Source organism: Pundamilia nyererei, unplaced genomic scaffold, assembly GCF_000239375.1.
Source record: "Pundamilia nyererei isolate P.nyererei 1_Seehausen unplaced genomic scaffold, PunNye1.0 scaffold00060, whole genome shotgun sequence".
Lineage (NCBI taxonomy): Eukaryota > Metazoa > Chordata > Actinopteri > Cichliformes > Cichlidae > Pundamilia > Pundamilia nyererei.
The window spans coordinates 3,054,803-3,079,188 of NW_005187461.1; the positions used below are offsets into that span (position 1 = coordinate 3,054,803).

Genomic DNA, 24,386 nt, shown 5'->3' on the forward strand with positions numbered 1-24,386 from the left:
GGAACTTGCACAATCGGTGGCTGACTAAATACTTTTTTGCCCCACTGTAACAGTTTAAAAAGAGTCAGATCAGTTTAATGAGATTTTTATTCAGACCTAATTTCCTGCAATTCATTTCAAGGATACACAGTTCATGTATGATGGGTGGCACTGTTTGCTGCTGTTAACTCTTATAAGACCCTAACAGCAGCATTAATGGAAAGCTGTGATTTTGTGCAGGAAACAGTATTATTTATCAGGCTGTGGCTGTTTTTTATGCTTTAAACACACGCAGACAGAGCAATGTTAGTCTAAAAGTAGCTGAAACCTAATGGTTACCTGATGGTTAGACAAAGTGAACAACCAACCTGTGCCGTTGAAGATGTTGCTTGATAATGAGTTGTTCATGAAAGCTTGATTGCGGTTCATCCCAAATCCTGACATGCTGCACAGACAGAAAAAAATAAGAAAAAAGAAAGAAAAAGGATACAAATATTTCCTTAATTAGAAAAAGATGTTTTAGAAAGCAACTGTACACACAAAAGGACACACCGAAGGTAACCCATGCCAGCCCTATGAAGCAAGATTTGAGCTCATCCAGGTAACTTCAAGGTTAACCCTGGCTTTTCATTATCACAAAGGTGGTACATCACCATGGTAACTTACATCCTAACCTGTTTCAGAGCATGTTACGTTCACAGTTAAAGATAAACAGGTACAAAACCAGTGCCTACTCATCAATCAGTTTTCTGCAAAATGTCACTGTTCCTTGGATTTCAGTGCATGGATAAAGTTGTGTAGTTCACTGTGTTGGATTAGAAACAGATTCTTAGACATAAGTTTATTTTTCCTGTTGGGTGCAAACCATTTTATTGTTCTAAATTTACAAACGGGGCGCCTATTTTTACTTATTTGTTTTGAACTTTTTTGTTTCTTTTTTTTAAATCTCAGACCGGGATAAAGCTGAAAGATTAAAAAAAACAAAAAACATCTTGTGTACATCGAAACTTTAATGTAAAGTAAATATTCACTGTATTAGTTTCTCCTGTTCTTGATTGAGCTGTGATAGCTGTGAGATGCCTGTTAACTTCAGCAGCTTGCATTCTTACCCGCTTTCTTTCAGGCTGTAATAGGCTAAACTTTATTAATACAGTAGGCCTCTGGGAATCTCCCTGATCAAACACTTAAAGCGCACATACATTCATATGGCTAAAAAAAAAACAAAAAAAAAACTCTCTCACACACACACAAAATGCATATAAAGGTTTGGGTTCAGCATGTATTATTTTCTTCAGATTTTTCCTCATATTACAGTTTTGTCATTTTCTGCAAAATCAGCTGCTCTGCTGCCAACAGACTTATCCACATTTCAGATTGGTCAAAAGCTGTAAACAGCACCTCTTTCATGCTGGTAGCTAGATTGAGAAACCCTGGGTTGCCTTGTTAAGTTGATAATCAGCTTCTTGTGACTGCTTGGCTCAATCACCAGTTTTAAGATAACTGAACCCAGATAGCAGAAAGACATCCTGTGTATGTTGAATTTGCATCATAGTACAGGGCCATGTTCCTTTGAAACACTGGTGGATATGTGCAATAAATACTAAATCCATCTACCTGTTTATGGTAAAGGGCTGGCGTGCTGGCTGCTGTTTGGGCATACAGATGATACTGGGTGAGCTACGGTTGGGGCTTCCCAGCCCCGAGCTGCCCATGCTGTTGGTCCTGCCGCTTATCCCAATGCCTTGACCGACCTGAGAGTGATTCAGCACGTTCCTCGAATTCATCGGTAACGTCCCCCTGTTAAAACATCATCGTCCAATTTAGTGAATTCAAAGTTTTCTTAAACAGCACGATTAATCGGTCAAGTTCACACTCACCTGCTTGGTGATGGTGGGGTATGGAGAGACATGGTGGGGACTCCTGTTGTGGGGGTGATATGACTTGGTAGCTGCGACCCTTGCGTTAGACTTCGGTTTAACTGAGGTGTGTTGTTTCCCATGCCTCTTACTGAGAAGCCGAGTGCACCTGCACAAAGACAAAAGAAAGCTTTTCAGTTATCTGTTCAAATAACACAATCAAACTTTAAGTAACTCTAGTTCAGAGGTAAAAAGCAGAATTGTCTTTACGATTTTAAGTCCATCACAAATGACAAAACTGATGTAACAGGCTGTAAGATAAAGGTCAGCACTCACTTTGTGGACCATATAAACTCGCACCGAGCTGCGACAGCTGACCCGATGACGATGGTGAGGGAGAGGACAGCATCTGGAGAAAAACATTCAAAGACAGAACAGAGTAAGATAAATGTGGAAAAAAAAATCTCAACAGGTAAGAAAGGTGTACCAGCACACAAAACTCACATCTTTATCCGACCGATGTGGAAACATCGTCGGCTGGTTGTAGTACATGCTTTCATCGGTAAAGTCGTTATCGACAACGTCAACGAACTCTACAAATTTCTTTCTAGCACCAAACATGCCTTTTGTCACCTGAAGAGAGAGAAAGGAACATTAATTAAAATGTGCATGTGAAAGAAAGCAGACGCTCAAGAGTGAACTTTTTGAACTTATACTGTGGCTTAGATTTGAATTTTAATTCTCTTTAGATTTCTACTTGAACTAGATAAAATTCAGAGCCAGTAAGGTTCAACCTATACAATATTTTCTGGTCAACTTCTATACTAGCCTAAAAATGTTATGGTTTCAAAATTGGACATTAAATTTTTTTTTAGTTTTAGTATTTATAGAATAATTCTTGCAGCATTCATTCAGGCAGTCAGCGTGGCAATTGCCTGATCTCTGCTCACAGTTGCAGCAGCAGGGTAAGAATTAGGAACAGGGGTACGCATTTTCTGCTAAAGACTCTCTCCGAAATGGTCCGTCGGCCAAATTGGTTTGGTCAAGATAATGCAAGACAAACATATGTCACCACTAGTACCCTGCACCTTATACTACTCTACTAAGTCTGTGATGGGGAGAAGAAATTAGCAAGGAGACATTGCAGGGATCAGAAGTGGATAATAAATTGGCATCAAGCAATCCAAACCACCCGTTAAGGTGTATTGTGTGTCCTAAAACCCCCTCAGCATTCCTCTGGGGTAAGGAAGGTGGAAGCAGGTTCAGAAGGGTAAGCAGGCAGGGGGTGAATCCCAGTTTTGGTTCCTCCTGGGTTTTGAATAGGAGTCAGCTCAAGGCATACTGGCTAATAGGTAAGGATTAGAGTTAAAGAAGCACATACGGGGAATTAAGATTAGAATTTAGCTCCTAGGGTTAGAGTCTTGTATCAGACTGCCAATTGCACCTTGTGTTGATGGCAACTTGGCCTTGGAACACTACTGACTCATTACTCCTGTTTTGCTATACTTATTTGTATCTGTGATTTTTTTTTTTTTACATGAGTACTTGTTGCATTTTTAATCCCTGTGACTACATTTTAAACTTAGAGCAAGGGTCAGGGAGCAAGTGAAACTAACAAATTTGCATAGATTATGTTTAGCAGAAGTACTTTCTCAGTTATAATGAGAGCACCTTGGAAACCAGAGAAATCTGTTCTAATCTGGTAAGACTACTAGGCTGAAATTTTTGTTATGCAGTACAATTTGTTAGGCTTCCTCAATCCAGAATGGCAGCTGAATAAATATAACTATTTCTTCATTTCTGTGATTAAGCATTCTACATGTTTGATTTTGTACTATTGTGAAATATGTCAATACCTTCCAGAAACTGTCTCTAACTAATAACTAATGTTATTCTTTTTTGTTAGTCTATGAGACTTTTTTTTAAACACATTTGAATAATTCTTGGAACTTTTTACTGTATTTGCTCCCATTTAAAGAACCTGATTCACTTTCATGGTAAAAGAAGCCAGTTCTCTTTAACAGATTCTCAGATATTCGAGTTCAAACACTGCTTCAGATATCAAATCAATGTGTGGGGGGAAACACACACGTATATATCATCGACAAGCCTAAATCCACAGACGATCTGTGGTTAGTTGTCCAAGATGTTTAGAACAACCTACCAGCCGAGCTCCGTCAAAAACTGTGTGCAAGTATACCTAAAAGAATTGATGCTGTTTTGAAGGCAAAGGGTGGCCACACCAAATACTGATTTGATTTAGATTTCTCTTTTGTTCCTTCACTGCATTTTGTTGTTTGATTAAACTAAATGATTAACACTTGCATTTTTGAAAGCATTCTTTGTTTACAGCATCTTTCCTCACCTGCCTAAAACTTTTGCACAGTACTGTATATCTCAAGTACTTTATATTTAAAGTACTTCCTATGCGATGCTGAAATTTCACAGCAATCAGTCTATATGTTTAAACTTTGGACTACACATTTTTTAGGCAAATCAAAGACGGCTGAGCAGAAAATGTTGTTAAAAACCCCAATGATCTGAGACTGAATAGCCCATGTCTGAAACTAACAGCACCGCATTGTATTGTTTGTGCAACTGGAACTTTATTGCCGCCACACAGCGTTGATATTTCATAACCTTTGTATAAACAAAAAGATATCTTATATGACTGCAAGGCTAAGTTAAATGGAAGCATCTGGAAATGCAATATGTTATAATTTCTTTGTAATTCAATGGGCTACAACTGGCACCTTACGGTTCTTAAAATAAACTTTTGAATAGTTGCTTTCTCTACGAATTTAAAATGAAGATTGATTTATTTGACTTTTACAACAAAAAACAAAACAAAAACTGCAGCCCTACGATACCTGTTAACTAAATGAGATGACAGCAGAACTGGTTGTTAAGTTCCATCCCGTTAAACTTTACTATTGATGTGTTTAACAGCAACAAAGCTAACAGGCTAGCCAACACTAGTTTAGGTAGCTAACACTAGCAGGCTAGGTGCTTGTCACTTTGAGTTAGCTTAGCTAGCTTAACGTCAGCTTGCTAACTGGCTACTCTAAAAACAACCAAAGTAACAGAGCGTTTAAACTGAGAAATACACAGTGGTTTAGCTACCAGTAACACTGGCCCTCTTTGCCTCCGTTTATCCACTGTCAGCTGTGTGTTTTCACGGCTCAGTTTATGCTCCGATTGCAGGCAGTGGCAGTAGGAGCAGATAGACCAATAGCGACAATCTGCGGATGCTAAAGGCTAACGACGTGCTACGTATTTAAACGAAAGAAAGCAAGGGAGGTAAAAAGCTCCAGCTGACGGAGTTTAATTTACATAGGGCAATTTTAACATAAGAACAAAAATAAGTAAAATAATCTCACCGCATCAATTTCCCTTCGCTTCGTTAGATCCAAGATGGCTGTGAGTATTCTCAATCGAAAGAGGTCTAGCCTTTACCCCCTGACCTTACAACCTGCTGATCACTTCCGTACACAAAAACGAACACATCTGATAGTTTCCCTAACAGGGTGCTGGGAGAAGAACCAACAGATATCCAGAAAAGTACTTCACGGAGGGGGAAAGAAAAAAAGAAGAGTTTGCAGTCATTTAAAGCAAATATGACACTGTCGAGTTTTTGTCTCCCTCGTGTGAACATCAGGTGTCTCACTCCAGTAAAATAAATGTGTGGATTTACATACTGCAGAGGATGTGATTGTCAGCAATAAAAGTTTGGTTACCAACCACATTTAACACATATCTCATAGAGTATCCCAAATCTCACAGGTTTCTGTGCAAAAACATGAACTTTGCATGTTGACAAGGGCCTTATGTCACAACTGGGTTTTTGGTTGTTTTTTTACTTAACATTTCTGTTTTTTGTTTGTTTGTTTGTACTGTATTTCTACATTTAATCAAATTAGCACACAACAAACTGGGGGCTATATCTGTTCATATCTTACATAAAATGAGTAGTTGAGAAAAGCCTGGTAGTCAGAGGTATTGTAAAGTGGACCTGCAGGAGCTAACACTGTTCACAGTGGCATGAATTACTCAGTGAGGTTGGAAAACAGCAGCTTCACATGAATTTAATATGGCCCGGAAACTTAAAACCACATTGTATGGACTTCCTCAGCAGATGGCGTCTTAAGGCTGTTATTATGATCCTTTATCAGTTAGACTTAAAGTGTTTGGCAAACCATCAATCATCATTATTTATCTGCTGAGGAAAAGAACTGGACATAGCTGAAAGCTTTGGGAACAACAAGTAAGCCTAGTGTAAGGGGGGGAAATAAATGGGTTTTACAGTAGAAAAGGCAGGTATAAAATTAATTATGTTTCCATTCCAGTTACTTCACCCTGGAACCATATATTATATCTGTGCTTCCCTTCCTGTGAGATATCCAGATTTTTAATATGAACAGGTTTTTTATGACAGTCACACCATTGTGCTCTGGCAGTAAGTGGCTGCGGGAAAGTGATAAAAACAGTGTGTCAGTGAGTGAAAGCAGATGAGGGTCAACTATTGCCCCCTCAGATAAGGACAATGAAATCCCTTCCTAATTTTATCTAGTTGGAAAATAGCCCCAATGAAGATATGTCAGATAGCATGGACACTTCACACCTCTTGTAAGATATCCAGCTTACTTACAGGATATTCATCTTTGAGTATAAGCTTGCATGAAGATTGTTTGGATTTGGAAGATTTGACTTGCTATGTGTTGATTTTAAATGAACCCATTTCCAAGACTATACAATGTGGCATTGGCAAAACACAAATCTACAGAGATGTTCCATAACTGAAAACATAGTATACTGTAATCAAAGTAATCTGATATCCCTGCAAACACTGGCAAATTGCTAAGAACATTTCACCTGTTGAGCCCAGTGGCTTCCACCCAAGACTGCCTCTGGGATGATTACAGCAGAATGCAAATGACCTTTGTTGCTCTTTCATCACAAAGCACTTATTCTGCTTATCCATGTCACCCTGCCCCTCCCTGTTTCTCTCTCTCCCACCTCTGTCATCTCAGAGAAGAAGAGGGGAAAGTCATTAGGCACAAATGGGGAGGAGAGAGCTAGTGGTTGCTATAGCCATGAGAGTCTGGCAGAGCTTGGAGCCACAGAGAGATAGTGAGAGGACTGCACTGGGAAATATCTGCCCAGGGAATACAATAAGTTTTCAGCTCATTAAGTTGGATAAACAAATGGCTTACTGTAGGAGATACTGGGAGTCATACTGGATATCATCAGCAAGACATTAGAAAGAAGGTATTTTGAATTTTTTGTATGAACATCTTAACACTTACAATGTTTTTCTGTTTAATTTTATTATATATTACCTTGAAACAACATCCCCTTTATTACATTAAAGGATGCACTTCATAATATAACTGATGTGTCATCCTCCTTCCTAAGCTGTTGTATGATTTCACTGTTTCTTTTTTCTTGATTATCAAGATGAATAAACGCAGAGGGGAAGTGGAGGAGTGTTAATGGAACACCATGAAATTCACTTGAAGATAAAGGAGATGGATGTCGAGTAACAGTCTTGTGGCAGAAACAGTAAGAAAAATGGGCAATGCCATGAGAAGTATTCTCGCCTTCATTCCTTCTGAACGCTGCCAGCGCTTCTTAGTTGGGGACCTGAAGGAGATGCCACTAGATCGGACCCTGGACCTGAGTAGCCGACAGCTGCGAAAGCTGCCTGTTGCTGCCTGTCTCTTCAATGAGTTGGTGAAGCTTTACCTGAGTGACAACAACCTCAGCAGCTTACCGGCTGAAGTGCAGAGCCTGAGAAAGCTGCAACTTCTGGCCCTCGATTTTAACTGCTTTGAGGAGCTCCCACTAGCCATATGCAGGTTGCCCCAGCTTAGTATTCTTTACTTGGGTAATAACAGGCTTTATCACCTCCCCGTAGAGCTGAGAGAGCTTAGGGAACTTAGCACTCTGTGGCTGGAGACTAATTGCTTCACTGTTTTCCCTAAGGTTGTTTGTGAGCTGTCAAATCTAAAGACCCTGCACCTCGGATATAACCAGATACGGAGTTTACCCAAAGAATTTGGACGGCTGCACGAGCTGCGAAGTATTTGGCTTGCTGGGAACCAACTGCCAGATTTCCCACCAGTGTTGCTTGAAATGCACTCTCTGGCTGTTGTTGATGTAGATCGGAACAGAATACGTCATTTTCCTAGCCTTTCTCACATGCAGGGGTTAAAACTTGTGATCTATGACCACAACCCCTGTGTTAATGCCCCAGCAGTGGCTGAGGGAGTCAGAAGGGTTGGGCGATGGGCTGATAGCTCAGATGACGAGCAGGAAGATGATGCTTCAAAAGCAGCAAGTGAGACTACAGCTGAGGTTGTCGAAGTCCATCCTGAAGAGCAACAGAACATTCAAGGTTAAGGACCAAAGTGACCTTCAGCTGTGGGGAGCCGGGATTGACTGGCCAGGCTCGAGTGGCGTCCTGGAGCACTTAAAGCAGAGTGGCATGACAAATACCGTCAGGGTGATGGTATTTGGTCCATATATGGTAAAGCCAATCATTTAAAAGGGAAAGTTCACCTCTTAAATCAAATCCACACACACACACACCCTCAACTGGCCTGCTGTGCTACTTGTCTATCAGATTGTTTGGTGAGAGTTGGCCAGTTTTAGATATACTAGTTATGTTTGCATTTACATATCTTAGGATTATGACTTTATTTTGGATTGAACTGTCCTTATAAAGGCCATAAAGTAATGAAATCCAAAATGCATAGTCGGTAAAATGGGATAGTTGAATCACGACATAAAAGCAACATTTAAAAAACAAAATAAAAAGACTGCATGCCTTGAAATTATTCATTTCAACACCGTAAACTTTTTAATTGATCTTTTCCCTCTGGAATGTTGCATGTATTATATTGTTTGTGTATTGCCAAGTTCACATAGTATGTTTGCAAGGCAATGTGTCAAAACAGGCATTAACATTATTCTAGTAAATCAGCCATGCAGCTGTTGCTGTCCAGTGATCTGAGAATTAGTTTCTACTTTTATACTTTTATAGTCAGTATAATTCACAGTTTGTGACTTCTGATTTTACAGTGCAAAGCATTAGAAAACATTTTGTTCCAGCAGTGCAAGATAGTATCTGCACCTGCTGAGGATTTTAATACCAGAGATGGATGGTTTAAGTCAATTAGTGCACTCTGTATCCAGACCAATGCATAATTCATCGACTAGATTGGAGCTGTGGCTTTGAATAAAGACTGCTAATGGGCCATAATGTCGTTGCTGTAAGGTTCTGGTTTGAAACAGATCATACATGCAATTTTGCAATTCCCCTGTGTACCAGGAAAATGTTCTGTAAACAAGCTTAAAAGTAATTCCACGATATATGATCTGGGCATTTGGAAACTTTCTAAACAAAATGCATTAAAAAAAAAAAGATTGAAAGGGCTTGAAATTGTTTTTTCTTCTGGAAATGTGATTATTTACGACTGGTTTCTGTGCTTCCACCTTTCATAGATCTTTATATTATTCTATAACATGTATTTGATTTTTTAAATATATGAATGCATAATATTTTACCTAAATGTATACTTATATTACGTTATAGTATTTATTATGATTTCAGGCAATCTTTTACATTTGTATGGTCCTATTATAAACTACATATATATCAATCTGATTTTGTTATGTTTTATGTGCTTAACATTATGTTTTAATGTAACAATGGAATAAACTTATTTAATCTTATAGTAAACACAACATCTATTTTGTTTTTTAAATCAGTATAGTTAAATTTGAAGGTTTGTGAATGTATAAACATCTTTATGTTTAGTCATTCAAAAGCATTCACCAGAGTTTTGGTACGTTTTTACCTTTATAACAAAATCAGGCGTCATGTGAAGTTGCAGGATTTTTTTCAAACCAATAGCTGTAATGTTATTTAATCTATGCTTAAGTGTGACACATACCTATATATAGATTTCATGCTTAATACAAGCCAACAGCATCAATGTTAACCCTTTAAGTATCTGCAGATCACAACTTATTACAAACCATTTGAGTTTGCATTGCTGCTCTCTCTGCACACACACACTCACTGACCACTTTATTGGGTACACTGTGCTAGCACCAGGTTCAATCTGCTTTTCCCTTAAAAAAACTGTGTTAATTCGCATAGATTCAACAAGATGCTGGAAACATTCCTCTGAGCTTTTGGTCTATGCTGAAATGATAGCATCACATGATAAAAATCTCCTGTAGCGCCACATGTCAAAGGTGCTATGGGATTGAGATCTGATAAGTGTGTAATTCACTGTCAGTTTGAAGAAACGAGTTTGGGCTTTGTGTACCCTGCTGGAACTAGCCATCAGAAGTTGCTTAGAATTTCCAGTAAATTATCTGTACAAGAGATTGGAACAAAAAGAAGTAAACATATTTTTGTTTAAAATGTTAAAAACCCAGTATTCAGGACATGTTTACTGGAGATACAAGTTAACTTGTCGATGATTTGACATTTCTCAAATGTATATGTAATGTAATGTAAATTTGTTATTAAGTAATTTACTGTAAGACTGCAAGACAGTCATCAGATTTCTCTATAGGAATTAAAAATTCAGTTGGTAGCTAGAGTTGCTTTATTATGGTGACAATAAAGAAGTTAACTGTGTTTAATTTGTTTAACACATAACATCTACTCGTATTTTCTCAGGATACAAGATGAGAGATTATGAGTGCATTATATTACATACATAAATATCTTTGGTTCAAAGTCCAACGAAAACACAACTTGCCCACTTCCTTTACTTAAACTTACTTGGATCCAAAGCACCCCTGAAGTGCAGGTTAAACACATGGAGGCTGAGCCACATACTAACATCAGCTTCAATTCTACAGTAACTTTACTATTCCTCTTATTCTCCATAGTCATTAATGATAAATAAAGAAAGTTTCACATTTATCAATAAACTTATATTACTTAAAAGACCCATCTAAAATGTTCTGGTGCTTGGTTGTGATGAAAACTGAATAAATAATATTTTTTAACAAACAGCAGAATGCAAACTGCACTTAATAATAAAGACCTCATAGAATGAACCACAACTGTATAAAAGAGTCAAGCTTTAACTAAATATGCCACACTAGGTAAGTCATGTGGTACACTGAAAAAGAACATGTATTTATAATATTAAAACAAACAAACAAACAAACAAACAAAACATAATTTTTTTAGATCCCTCAGGCTGGGCTCTTTGCACCTTTTACCATAGCTGTCTTTTTCCACCAAAATTTCCAAATCTAATTGGTCTCTCAATGACCCTCTGAGAAAATGCATCAGTCTTTTGCAGTTTTGTTTCAATTGCAAAGCATTTACTTTCAAAAGCAGCATCATATTTAATGATGTTTGAACTGAGAAGTAAGGGTAACACATGAGGAGATTGAACTGACTTAAAAGGGTGTGTTAAGCTGTTGGCATTATGTGACGATAGAGAATACTGTTAGACAAGCCAGATCTGGAATGTAGCACCTCTTGATGTGGGAAAGAATAAACTCAAATGTAACAAAGACAAGAATTGTAAGACCAGAAGAAAGAAATAAGCAGCACTAAAAGTTACAAAAAAAACCCTCTTGTCAAAATGAGAAGTGTTCCAGCTAAAACAATGTGGCTAGTACTGATTACAGTCATGCATGTGAATTTGATCAAATTGGAACAGTAGGTATGCTTCAATCTATCACGATCTGCCAAATCACATTCAAACTGCTAAAGAGTGATAATGGAATATATAAGCATATCCTACAGGTACTGTAACTGTGTGAGGTGACAGGGTTCAAAGGCTCATCCAGGGTCCAGGTCTCTGCCGTAGTACTGTTTCACCCAGCTGAGGTGGAGAATTCTCTTCCACCTCTGGCCCATCAGACTCATGAGACTCCTCTTCCTTGCTATCTGGAACATCAGGCCCCAAGGAATCTGGGATTACAGAGGCATTCTTTGACAGCTCAGTGCCTGTGCCAGTCTCCTGAAAATCAGATGACTCACTCACAGATCCAGTCACTTTAGAAGAATTAAGTTCCTTCTGAGAGTTTTCCCTCTCCATGCGCTTTCGGACCTCTTCTCTCCTCTGCTGGATGCGGGTGTCGTCTCCCATCATAACCCTGACTCTCACTTGATCTGGAGGCCAGAGTCCACCCCATATAAACTGCAGGTAGCTGAACAGCACAATGACACTGAGGAAGGCAAAGTTGGTCGCTACGCCAATCACTGCAGATGTCAGGGGGAAGTTATACAGAACATATCGAATACCAGTGAAGTAAGCGTGGATACGGAGCTGAGATGAGTAGATCTGAACCTGTTTTGAGTGGATCTCAATGACTGCACCAATAGTGGGTTGATAAGCGTTGGTCTTGAAGTCTGAGAACAGCTCCACCTCTATGAGCTGCTTCTGCTCCGCCATGCCAGTGACGAGAAGAGGAGCGAACACTAAGGTACTCATAGTCTGCAGAAGCTTAGAGCGGTAATGCAGCATTGTAGATCTTCCAACTGATGAGACAGTCGTTCCACCCTTGGTATAACAAGACATCTTTACCATGAACATACCCAGCTCTTCATTCACTGGCGATTCAGGCATTTCCAACTCCAAAGATATTCGGTAAGGCTGACCATTGGCCATCACCTGATCTCTGCCATTCTTCATGAAAGAGATGTTGGCTGTGGGGAAGGAGCAAAGTCTCGTCTCCGAGGTATCACAGTCAGCAGTGTAGAAGAAGTGCACTGGGGTGGAGAAGCTCACGGTAGGCATATAAGAGTAATAAAAGCTCCCATAGAGAAAGATGGACACCCAGAGCAGCAGCACTAGGACACAAAAAAGGATGGCTGCCTGAAGCAGTGTCCGTCGGGCTTTGAGGAGCGTGACAGCTGCCACATCGTGCAGCCAGTGCAGAAGTGGTCCCATGGCACCTCCGAATGTTTCCGACCCGGAACTCACCGACCTTCTTCTGGTCCCGTTCTGGACAGTCGTTGCTCCTTGGATTCCCGTGGACCGCTGCCTCAGCGGAAGGTCCCTACCTTGATGCATCAGTGGGTGGGTCTCCTCCATAACCGTGTAATCGCTTATCTTCACCCTCCATTTCAAGTCTGGTTAACCGGCTACACGCTAACCGTGATAGTTGCAGCTACCGTCACGGGCGAAATAAACTACTCGGCAAAAACAAATATCCTGTTTTTCTAAAGTCTGGACTGTGTTGGTTTCACTCAGACTGTGAATTTAAGATAGCAAATTAGCCTACCGGGTTACACAGTGAATTTCCGGAGACTATGCTCAAAACACTACACCGTGACCCGGAAGTGAAAAGCTTTTGTGCCAGCTCGAAGCAGCGACGTAGAAAAAAAGCAGTAATTAACGTCGCCAGCGAAGGAAGCAGGCCTACAAACACATAAACAGAGATGGGGAAGAAAAGTCGCCTCCCTGGAGGAGCCGTCGGTCGGAGAACTATATTGCAGCTTTCCCCACCCGGGAACCGCGGCGTGAATGTTGGAGAGAGAGAAGAAGCGCCCTCGGGATCTGATGGTATTTTATCTCAGTAGCATGTTAGCGGCAGGCTAGCCTAGTGCTAAATACCTGAGGTGCGAACAACGGGCTCATCTGATTATCATTAATTACAATAATACTGTTATTTTTATATTTAGCTGTCCAGTTACTTAACATATGCTGCAAATATACACCGTCGCTGAGAAACTGCAGCTGAGAGCTGTAGTTATTATGAATTATTTTTTTAATTTTAGCTTCTACCAGAAGCTATAGGCTAGTGCGCTAAGCTAACAGTTCGGGGAACATCATCACTTTATCTTACAAAATATGTTAGAAGATAGGATAGGATCAGCTAGCCAAAAAGAAATGGGGGATCGATACCCTTTAACTGCGATGCTTTTTGTTTAGTCTATGAATACCTGTAATGTTAAAAGCGACAATACTTTACTACAAAACTTTGGTTTTTTCCCCCAGATGAACAGGATGGGGATGGGCATAGATTCGTGAGACGCACAAACATCAAGGCTCCAGCAGTAAAAGCTACAGGTGAAGTGTTTTTCTCTCCCTCTCTCTTTTCGTGTGTGTTGCTGCAGTCATTCTCAAGCAGCAGATTCAAGACTTTATTTCATTTCGCTGAACAAAGCTTTTTTGCTTTCCCTTGTAGAGGGGTTGTCTTTGCTCGGAGCCTATGAGGATAGCGATGAAGAGGATGCGGGAGATTCTCATCGGTCAGCCGCAAATTCTCAACACAATCAGTCAGGTGACATCGACAGCACACTGGCCAATTTCATGGCTGTAAGTATGATGAGGATACTGTAAGCCAGTCTCTTATTATTTATGTTGAGCTAATAAAGGTGTAGATTAATGACAAGTAGGTTAAAGTCAACTTCTACTTTATAACTTTATAAAATTGTTTGTTTTTCCTGATTTTTCAAATAACTTATGCAGATTTTATACTCTCTGAGCTCCTTATTCATCATATACTCTATGTATCATATACTCTATGTAAAGCCTAGTGCTTTGACCTGTGTGGTTTATTCACGCAACTAAAAACTTGCCGTCTGTGTTTTCTGGTTGCAGGAAATTGATGCAATCACAACTCAGCCAAGTTCAGATGATGCACCAACTCATCAGTCAGTTCCAAGTGCTACTCCACCCAAACCTGAGGTTAATACTCAGCAGCCAGCTGCTGGTGAAGGACAGAATCAGCAAGGCACAGACTTTGAGTACAATACACAGTACTCACTAGCCGGCGGTAATTATCTCTGCTGCATTAAAATATCAAGTGTGCATGTCCTTAGTGAACTGATTTATATTTCTTCACCAAAAATAATTTGTATATTAATGTATTTATATTCATATGAAAAGAAAACTGTATTTTTCTAATGTTATAGTCTTGATTACATAAAGTATTTAACAATGTGCTACATTGATTATATAAAGAGATCAATCACGCAGTGGTTACTTTCAAAAGGGACGGTTTGATATTGATGTCTACTAACCATTAAACGCAGCCGATTTATTTATTTATTTTTTTGTTAATATCTTCTTTGCTCTAACTGAGAACACTGGAGGTTTTTTTGTCTTATTTTGTTTGTTTGTTAATTTTTGAGATTATGTTTTGGTGGTTTTTAAAGTCCCATGTATTTGCTTGTATTTCAGTGGGTGTAGAGATGGGAGACTGGCAGGAGGTGTGGGACGAGAACTCTGGTTGCTATTATTACTGGAACACACTGACCAATGAAGTGTCCTGGGAGCTGCCACACTATCTAGCTGATCAGGTGCAAAGCCTGGGACATTATACCAACAGGTAGGAGACATTAAGAGTATTAAACAAAGTGTTTGAAAATTATGTTTATTTCTGACACCTGATAATTGTGGGTATTCTGCTTTTATTTATAGCTCGAGTGTCAATGGAAATGGCACAGCTCATGCAGATTATTGCACAGAAGAAAATGCTGTATCTGCTGCCACAACAACATCAGCAAAAGAGACAAAAGTGAAGGCATGTTCCATCTGTCCCCTATTCAGCTATTCAGCTAGTTTCTGTTTTGTTTAAATACTCTCACTTTGATACTAAATATGACTTGCACTGTGTTTTTCTTTAAAGGAGGTAATTGAAAGCGTTGTAGGCCTCACAAGTGAAGAGGAAGAGCGCCAGGGAGTTGCTGCAGCACTCCTCGCTCCTCTGATCCCCTCTGAAGTGAAGGAAGCAGAAGAGAAATGGAGGAAAAGACTGCTTAAAGGCCTGGATGAGAGTGAGAATAGCTTAGATTCTGACGGAGATGGCGTTCGTCTTACAGGATCTCCTTCTACCCCTCTGAGGGACTCAGACTCAGCTCCCATTGTCCAGAAAGATGGATGCACCAAGAAGCAATCTGGAGACAACTCTGAAGGTGATGAAGAGGCAGAAGAGGACACAATGGAGTTAGAACTGGCTCTGGAAAGGAAAAAGGTGTGTATTTAATGCAGCAAAAGGAATATCTTTGAAACTTTCTTTTGGCACACAGAATAATCAAACACCTGACTCTTAGGCTGAGCTACGAGCACTGGAGGAGGGTGATGTCAGTGCTGGGGGCTCCAGTCCTTGTTCTGAGAATAGCCAAGAAGCCTCCGGTCCTCGTGGTGTTCTGCTGAAGAAGAACCGGTGGAAGACTTCTTTCCTCAGTGCTGCCAGCCCCGACTCTAACAGTAGAAGCTCAGATATACCAGATAACACAGAGACCGGTTAGTTTAAACATTAACACATGAGAGAAGTGGGTGGAATAACATAAAAAAAATTATATCTACATAATTTTATCCCTCTCTTGTTTCTTGTAGCACTTCCTAAAGTCTTAGAAAGTGTTGAGGAAGGAGAAGACAATGAAGTGGAAAATTCTGAGGAAAAAATGGGTTCAAAACCTTCCGTGAAGGAGGAAGGGGAGACATCTGAGCTCAAAGAGGAAACTCCTGAGCTCAAGGTAACAACACTACTACTATTACTAACAAACAGTAATTGTGCACTCTCTTTTGAGAAGTATTTTAATGGTAAAAAATGTAGTTTCAGATCGGTGAATTGGCAAACACCTTAATCAGCAAGATGGAGTTTCTTGGGATAAATAAGAAAGGGATCTCAAACTTTCAGCTGCTTCTGCTACAAACTGAGGTGCGTGGATATTCATTTTCTAAGCAATGTCATCCTAACTTCCATTTGCTGCTTTTCTAATGCGACTTTTAAAATATTTAACATTTAATTTTGTTTCACATGATTTTGCACTGGCACGCGGTAGTATTTAATATTTAAAATCTTCATAATAATTCATCATAAGGTGTCATTCTGGAAACTTACTGTAATTACTCTTCCATATTACTCATCTATCCTGCAGCTCTTCTGTCTGTATCTGTCTCTTGAGCCCTTTTAGTTATATTTTATGGGCTTTTGTCTAATTTTTGTCTCTGTCCCTCTTGTCTTTCTTTTTTTTTTTTGTTCTTTATTTCATTTTTTTCCCCCAGACACGGGTTGCTGATTGGAGGGAGGGCGCTCTGAATGGAGTCTATCTTCGCCGCCGGCTGCAGGAAGCTGCCGAACACATAAAATATTACGAACTTAACGCCACCCCTAAAGGCTGGTCCTGCCACTGGGACAGGTACGCGCTCCTTACCTTTCACATCTCTAAACTCCCCAGCCCCCCAAAAATCTTACCGTGTGACTACACATCCCTCAGTGCTGAGGTTGCAGACTTTGTAACATGACTTGGGGAGAAGCTTAACCAGTCCGAGTGGATCAAAATACTTACCAGAAACAGACTCTTCAGGTTTTTGTGATGCAGTCCTTTGCGTACACTGATAAGGGAGCATCCACTCTGGGCCTGCCTGCTTCGTGTTAAATACACCTGCCACAGAGAGGACTCTTAGTCCCTTAACAGACTCTTAAGCCTTTTGTTGTAAAAGGGCATTTGTAAACTGATTATGGGTCCAGTCAGTGGAAAAACTGGGAGGGGGTGTATGGTAGGAAGGTTTGGTTGCGTGGGACAGCTTTGCACTTTACAGGACTACAACCCCCTGAATGCAATGCTGAAAGAGTGATGCCCTGGAAGCGACGAGTGTCACGCATCAAATAAAAGGTGAAGATGGAGCAATGACGGGAATCCAGCAGGTCAGACCAACTCTATTTCATATGTTTTCCTGTTTTTCCATTTACTTCTTTCTGACATAAAATGAGTTGAATTTGTGCTTCTTATTTTATGCCCTATGGTTGTTGTTGCTGCTGCTGCTGCTGATGATAATAATAATGGTACTTCCTCCCCGGCGTCTTCCTGTGTCTGGGAGGGAATGGTTGTCTAAAACAAAAGAAATGTGACAACCATGGTGTGAGCTGCTGAATGCTGCTTTCAGGACCTAGAGATGATTTGTTTGTTTATTTATTCCTGAGAGCAAGGTGGGTTCCCTATCCACAACCATAACCACACTCTTAATTCGGCCTTTGTTCAGGACAGTTAAAAGCACTGTCCATACCAACATTCCTAGTCCTTAATTGTGGCCATACTGTCCACTCCCTTGCCCTTCTGTCCCAGGGTATCAAGCTACACAGCAAGTATGTAGACCAGTGGTTGAGACTTGTGCCTTCTATCTCTGTTGTCCCACTCTCTAGAGAGCACAGGCGGTATTTCTATGTGAAGGACCGGACCGGTGCCTCCCAGTGGGATTTTCCAACAGAGGATGACAAGGAGGAGGACCTGAAAGATGGCCAGGGTACTCAGACACAGACTTCAAGCCAGGTGGATACCAAAACAAGTGCATCAGGTGTCACAGGTAAATCTGTTATTACTGCTGCTGCTCTTAGACTAGGAGAAAATTACTGGGGAGTGGAAAGGAAAATAACTGCAATAAAGTCTGTTCAATACATATTTCTTTGCTGTAATTGCATAATAATGTTAATCTCCCTTTTTTTTTATTGTTTTATTTTTAAACAAAGGATCTACATGTCCTCCTACTGCCCCGCCACCGCTACCTCCTCAGCCCAATCCATCATCCTTCTGGTCCCCATCTCAACCTCCACTTCCTGACAGCCCTCCTCCACCATCCAACTACCCCCCACCTCCACCACTCCCCCCAGGCTCACCACCTCCCCCACCTCCCCCTCCTGACAGTGATGGAGAGATCATGGAGGTGGAGATGGAGATGGATGATGACAATGATGAAGAGCCTCCAGCCCCTGGAACTGAGGAAGATGGCAGTGGGAAGCCTCCTTTGCCACCAGGCTCTGCTAGCACGAAGGTGTGGAAGTAGTTATGATTCTAATTACATTAGTGTTTTCATTTTTTCAGAAGAACAGTAGCCATCAGCTTTAGCTTTATATTGTATTTGTTGTCATTTACACAGGCTGTCGAGTCATCGGGTCCCCTGGGAAAGGGTCAAAAACGTAAAGCTGGTCAGATGAATAAAACCATTACAATTGGCAGCAGTCCCATTCTGTACACCCAGCCAGCTGCCAGTGCAGGTAAAAAAAAAAAAAAAAGTTTCATTACACGTCCATCATAATGAAAACAAAAGGCAAAGCTACCCTGAATAAGGGACAGTACATGTACACAATTGGTTAATTTAATATGTTTACAAAGTAGCAATAAAGTTTCTCCTTGTCTGCAGCCCCTCTAATGTCAGCAACTGCCTACTGGGGTATGCCGGCCGTCACTGCCCCTTTGGTACCTTGTGAACCTCCAGCTCCACCTGTCCCAGTTCTGCCTCCACAACCACCACTGCCACCATCTCAGCCACCCTTTGAACCTACTGGGGCAAAAACTCTGCCCACAGACAAGAGCAAGAAAACCAAAAAGGATAAGGTTAGTATTGGAGTTAAAATCAGCTGACCAAGAAGTCTTTCATTCCGGAGTGTTCATCATGGTTTGTCTTTTGTTAGACTAATTGTTCTCAAAAAAAAATTCCTTTCCATGAAGCCATCCCTTTGATGCAATACTTAAAATGACATTCAGGAAAACATGCAGTTCACGTTTTCCATTTGACACACTTCTCTCTCTCTCTAGCCCAAGAAAAGTAAGACCAAAATGCCTTCTCTGGTGAAGAAGTGGCAGAGTATACAGAAGGAGTTGGATGAGGAAGAAAAGAGCAGTTCCAGTGATGAAGATAGAGATCTGCTCAACAAGAAAAGTATTGAAGAGTGGAAGCAACAGCAGCTCAGCACGTATGTGGTTATGCCCTTTCCTTTTACTTTAGGTTTTCATTTTTTTATTTTTTAAAATGAGCTTTACTTGTTTTTACTGCTTTCTCGCCCAGTTTTACTCTTATTTCAGTGATTATAAATGTAACTTTTTTTCAATTTTTACAGAGGAAAAGCTTCAAAGAATGCCAACTTTGAGGCACTGCCCGAGGACTGGCGGGAACGCCTGAAGAAAAGGAAGATGAACACGTAACATCAGGTCTGGGTCATACACTGTCCAGGCAATGTTTTTAAAAACCACTCCAACCACTGTCATTAGGTTATCCTTCCCCAGCTTAGGGTTTTCTCTAAACTTGAACTTTTACTTGTCCGTGATGAAGACATTTAGAAGCCCTTACATGGCAGGCCATGAATGTCCTCCTCCTGGTTTTTGTAGCCACCACTGTAAATGTGCCAAATGTCTCGAGTAAATCGGTATATCAAGTGTTTCATGGCTATTTTGTATAGCCCCTTGTAGATGATCACCCATTTGTTTTGGAGGATTTTATTTTGAGCATTTTTACAATGTTGTATATAAAATGTATAATGGGATAAGCCATGTTTGTGGAGGGGAGGGGGGGGGGACTTCGTTGAACTTGTATATTTTGTAAAAAATTATTAAAATGTTTCTAAAGTGATCTTTTTTTTTTCTTTTGCATTTTTGTTCTGTTTTGTTTTCCCTCCCACCATCTCAATCACAATACTACAATGACTAGGGCATACAACTATACAAACGGCACAAGAGTGCATTTGGATCAGTCTTTTTTTTTTTTTTTTCTTTTTTTTTTTAGGGTTTTATGACAAAGTCGATACTACATTCATTGTTCTGTGTGTTAGTTATGGGCAGGAGGAGGCGTACAGAGCTCTGCATCTGAATCCAAGTCTAGAAGTACAAGAACTTGGGTGTCCTTAAGGATAACAGGCTGAACTGGAAGAGCAAAACGGGAATTATTGGGAGATGAGCAGGCTCTTTCCTAAGTAAGCTGTAAATCCTTCAGTATGTGCAGATGGAGACATTCTGTCACTCACCAGTGGTGAGTGCAGTTTGTACTGTGGTCTGCTGGGGGAACAGGATCAGAGCTGATGATACCCACAGACTGATTAACCCTCTGAGTCTGATCAAAATCACTACCCTTTCAGCTTGTTCGTGGCCACCTAGAGATTAGGTCTGTAATTTTTAGTGCAGAGAGAGCAAAAACATAAAGACTCCCTCTCAAACTGTCCGTGGCCAAAAATGGCCACCCCTTGTTTACATTTACAAAATGCTATAGAATTCATATATATTAAGAAAAATGTCCAGATTTTTTAACATGATTTTTTAGATTAGCATCAGGGCTGTTCATGAAAATCAAAATTTCATTAAAATTCTGAAATTTAACCCTTTAAATATCAGTTAGAGCACATAATCATAACTCATAAATTGAGAAAATCATAAAATCCCAGTTTTTTTCTAAATAATACATGCCATCTGATTTATTTGCTAACCATGATGAAGGTTAGATGCATAGCAATAATTAACAGCATCAATGACATTTATGCAACATTTGTTTTTCTGCAGTGGCAGAAAAACAAAAAAACTCCCTCTCAGACCGTCCGTGGCCAAAAATGGCCACCCCTTGTTTACATTTACAGAATACTATAAAATGATTATATATTAAAACATTTTTCTACTTAGACCAACTTCATTTTTTAAATGAAAACCAGTCCTAGTCATGAAAACCATTTTTATTCCTGTGAGTAATGACCCCAATAAAAGAAACTCCCACTTTGTTAGTCATGCCAAAAACGGCCTTTTATTGCTTGTTTGTACAAAATACATCCTCTTTCTGTGTGTGTGTGTGTGTGTACACGTGTACTCAGGGAAGGCAGGACACGCAAACCACAGCAGAGTGATCTTTGCAGACACTCTTTTCACAGCTGGAGCAAGTGGTTGCCGTTCTTCTTCTGTTTATACACAGTTCGCACCTTTTCCTCGTTTTGTTGATGGGCTTTGGGTCAGACTCTGATTCTGATTCTGACTGCTGTATCTCAGCAACAATAGCAGCGGCTGCTTGTGAGCGTGGGGCACAAGGCCGTCTTGCAATTTCTGGAGTCACCAGCATGTAGCCCAGCTCCTCCAGGAACACCCTTCGTTTGTGGGTCTTGGTGGACTCCCACTCAGGATTCACTGCTTTCCACAGGACAAAGCCATTGTATGCTGAGATGTCCAGAAGATTGTAGAACAGAGCCAGTGGCCAGCGACTGGTTTTCCTCCGACAACTGTAGGTGCCGACAACCTTGTCTAGGTTATCCACTCCACCTTTACACTTGTTGTAATCAAGGATTGCTGCTGGCTTCTTCTTTTCCCCATCGCTGACTGCTGGTTCCCTATGCTTTGTGCTCAAAAGAAGCACATTCTTCCCTTGCTTGGGCATGTAGGAGACTGCCATGGTTGTTTTGGTGAAGGCAAAGAGAGATGAAAGAATCTTCCTCTGTCTCAGCTGAACAAGCTGGGGAGGGAGCTCTGGTTTGTTTCCCCTGATTGTGCCAACCAGAGCTACTTTTCTTCTGAGCAGCTCCTCTGCCAAGCTGAACGATGTAAAGAAGTTGTCACAAGTGACAGTGTGTCCTTTGAGCCCCTCTGTCAGTTGTAGCACAACTCTCATTCCCTGATTAACTTCCCGGGAACTTCCAGATTTTCCTGTGTAAATTTCCATCTTCCAAGCATAGGAGGTTGCCACATCACAGATCACCCAGATTTTAATGCCATATTTTGCAGGCTTCTTGGGCATATACTGCCGAAATCCACATCGACCTTTGAATCCAACCATCTGCTCATCGACACAGACGTCAACTCCTGGATTGAACAGCAGGGGGAGACGAGCAACCCACTTTTCCCACAGGACGCGAAATGCAGCAAGCTTATCGTTCCTGAAACATCTCGGGCGGGCGAGCTTGTCATCAAAGCGGATGTTAGCGCTGATCTGGGCGTAGCGGTAGTGGGGCATTGTAGCACGGAATATTGCCCGTCCGGTCTTGTCAGCCCACAAACCACGCGATGCTTCATGCCTTGAGCGGTAGACACCAGCGAGAATCAAAATCCCAATGTACGCTTTCATCTCCACATCATCCACATCCCTCCAATTCTCACACTTTCGCCTCCCATGCAGGTTTGTGTAGGTGCACAACAGCTGAATGATCTCTTCTGTCACAAACAGGTCAAATGCAGATCTCAGGGTGCTAATGCGGGTAACTGCATACAGGGTGGGCCCTGGAGTGATACCAGTGGGTACTGGATTGTAGCGCATGGTCTCCTCAGCAGTGGGAAACCACTCAATATTCCCAGAACGAGACATCCACTCGGCCCCCGGCGCCCCGGCGTCTACCGCTTCTCCTACCGTCTCTTCCATTAGCCGCTCTACCTCGACTGCTGTCTTTGTATCATTCTCACTTGCTGAAGAAGAGGAATCGGGCACTGGATGGTAATCCTCATCACTGGTAGTGATGCTGTCATTCTCTGAGGAGACTGATGCAGCGGATTCCTCGTCATCTTCGCTCTCTGAGCGCCTCACATAGTTAGGTGCTTGAAGCAGTGAATATGACCGTCTTGCCATCTTGCCAGAGCAAAAATGATCTTGAAGCTGCTGGGTTTATTTATAGCTTTGACTATGACTTATGACTGCACCTGTATAAACCCCAGGACAGAATTACAAACAGTCCCAGTTTGTTGTTGTTTATGCTACAGCTACAGCTTTGAATTTTGCAGAGTGTCCTGTGAGTTCTTTCTCTGTGTTGCGGGAATTACTGTCTTGCGTGTGACTGGGTGCAGTAAGGAGTGTATGTGATGTGTGTGAGCATTGACTGTAGAAAACATGGACGACGCGACAGCTCCCCAAAAATGAAGCCAAAACGTCCCTATCGCCCCCTGCAGTATAAGTCATAAACCCGCCTCCTCCATGTTAGCGGATGGGAGTGGGGTCAGACTAAAATAAATTAATTCTCCTTAGATATTTTTTTCCAAAGATTATTTCTTTTCTTTTCAATAGTTCTCATCACGCTGTTTGATGTCCAAGGGGTCTCCTTTCCCATAAGTTTGATTCTAATTCCTACCACGGTGACGTTAAATTGGGCTGAAACGTACGGTGGCCCTGAGAGGCCAAACGGACTGCAACTTCAGAAAACACTTGCAAAAAGAAAAAAGCTGCAAAAAGGAAAACGCTGCACTGCAACTTCAAGAAAAACGCTGCACTGCAAAAAGAAAAATGCTGCAAAAAGAAAGACGCTGCACTGCAAAAAGAAAAACGCTACAAAGAGAAAAGCGCTGCAAAAGCACAACGGAAATAGGAAAAAAGACAACGGAAAGCTTCATTTCTAAGGCTACATTAAACATTATCTTTGTTAGAATTACCTTTGAATGTATATTCCAGATATCTGTAGCATTATTAGAATCATGAGATTACAACACTAGTGATGTGACGTTCTGTATCGAGGCTTCAAAGCTTGTGCCGAGTAATGGAGGGGGCGTTTCCGCGAGGCTTGCTTCATTTATGGGAGGAGCTGAAAATGATGACGTCCGAAGCCTCGCTGCCCGGCTGTACCACGTGACTGGTTCATGAAGTGGTTCGAACTTTGCCACGAGATATGACAGCGATATAAAGCCCTCAGACTTCATTCAAAATGTAGGTGTTTGATGGAGAGTTGTTAGTGAGAGTTTGGAGACAGTTTGGAGGTTTATGAGAGTGAGGAGAGAAAGTCAGGAGAGAATGGAGCCAGCTAAGAAGAGGAGGATGTCCTCCCCTGTGTGGGAATATTTTGATTTTATTCCTCCCAACAAGGTATGTAAATTTCTACAGAAGATGTATTTTC

The 24,386-nt window shown here is 41.0% G+C and overlaps 5 protein-coding genes across 6 annotated transcripts in view; 2 read left to right on the forward strand and 3 right to left on the reverse strand.

The window, feature by feature from the left end:
- cnot2 (CCR4-NOT transcription complex, subunit 2) overlaps positions 1-5,442 on the reverse strand; it is an 11,827-nt gene extending 6,385 nt beyond the window's left edge. For both annotated transcript variants that reach the window (XM_013911294.1, XM_013911295.1), the window contains exons 1-6: positions 5,216-5,442; positions 2,340-2,468; positions 2,172-2,244; positions 1,857-2,004; positions 1,594-1,776; positions 348-424 (exon numbers count right to left, since the gene is read on the reverse strand). In XM_013911294.1, coding sequence (XP_013766748.1) covers positions 348-424; positions 1,594-1,776; positions 1,857-2,004; positions 2,172-2,244; positions 2,340-2,456 — 598 coding nt within the window. In that variant the 5' untranslated portion in view covers positions 2,457-2,468; positions 5,216-5,442. The remainder of the gene's footprint in view (positions 1-347; positions 425-1,593; positions 1,777-1,856; positions 2,005-2,171; positions 2,245-2,339; positions 2,469-5,215) is intronic.
- A 1,461-nt stretch (positions 5,443-6,903) lies between these two features.
- lrrc10 (leucine rich repeat containing 10) lies at positions 6,904-9,325 on the forward strand. Its single transcript, XM_005734856.1, has 2 exons — positions 6,904-7,103; positions 7,293-9,325. Exon 2 carries the CDS (start codon positions 7,368-7,370, stop codon positions 8,235-8,237), a length of 870 nt encoding a protein of 289 aa, XP_005734913.1. The 5' UTR covers positions 6,904-7,103; positions 7,293-7,367; the 3' UTR covers positions 8,238-9,325.
- Positions 9,326-10,441: 1,116 nt separating this feature from the next.
- Positions 10,442-13,144, reverse strand: LOC102214420 (seipin-like). Its single transcript, XM_005734858.2, has one exon. It carries the CDS (start codon positions 12,914-12,916, stop codon positions 11,651-11,653), a length of 1,266 nt encoding a protein of 421 aa, XP_005734915.1. The 5' UTR covers positions 12,917-13,144; the 3' UTR covers positions 10,442-11,650.
- Positions 13,145-13,177: 33 nt separating this feature from the next.
- fnbp4 (formin binding protein 4) lies at positions 13,178-20,179 on the forward strand. The gene is made up of 17 exons (XM_005734857.2): positions 13,178-13,387; positions 13,823-13,894; positions 14,013-14,143; positions 14,429-14,603; positions 15,011-15,158; positions 15,251-15,353; positions 15,459-15,803; positions 15,883-16,075; positions 16,169-16,308; positions 16,389-16,493; positions 16,841-16,974; positions 17,979-18,139; positions 18,303-18,604; positions 18,710-18,827; positions 18,974-19,167; positions 19,369-19,526; positions 19,671-20,179. The coding sequence occupies exons 1-17, from the start codon at positions 13,264-13,266 to the stop codon at positions 19,753-19,755; spliced, it is 2,688 nt and encodes an 895-aa protein (XP_005734914.1). The 5' UTR covers positions 13,178-13,263; the 3' UTR covers positions 19,756-20,179.
- Positions 20,180-21,307: 1,128 nt separating this feature from the next.
- LOC102214713 (piggyBac transposable element-derived protein 4-like) lies at positions 21,308-23,700 on the reverse strand. Its single transcript, XM_005734859.1, has one exon. The coding sequence runs from the start codon at positions 23,132-23,134 to the stop codon at positions 21,398-21,400; it is 1,737 nt and encodes a 578-aa protein (XP_005734916.1). The 5' UTR covers positions 23,135-23,700; the 3' UTR covers positions 21,308-21,397.
- Between the last annotated feature and the right edge of the window lie 686 nt (positions 23,701-24,386).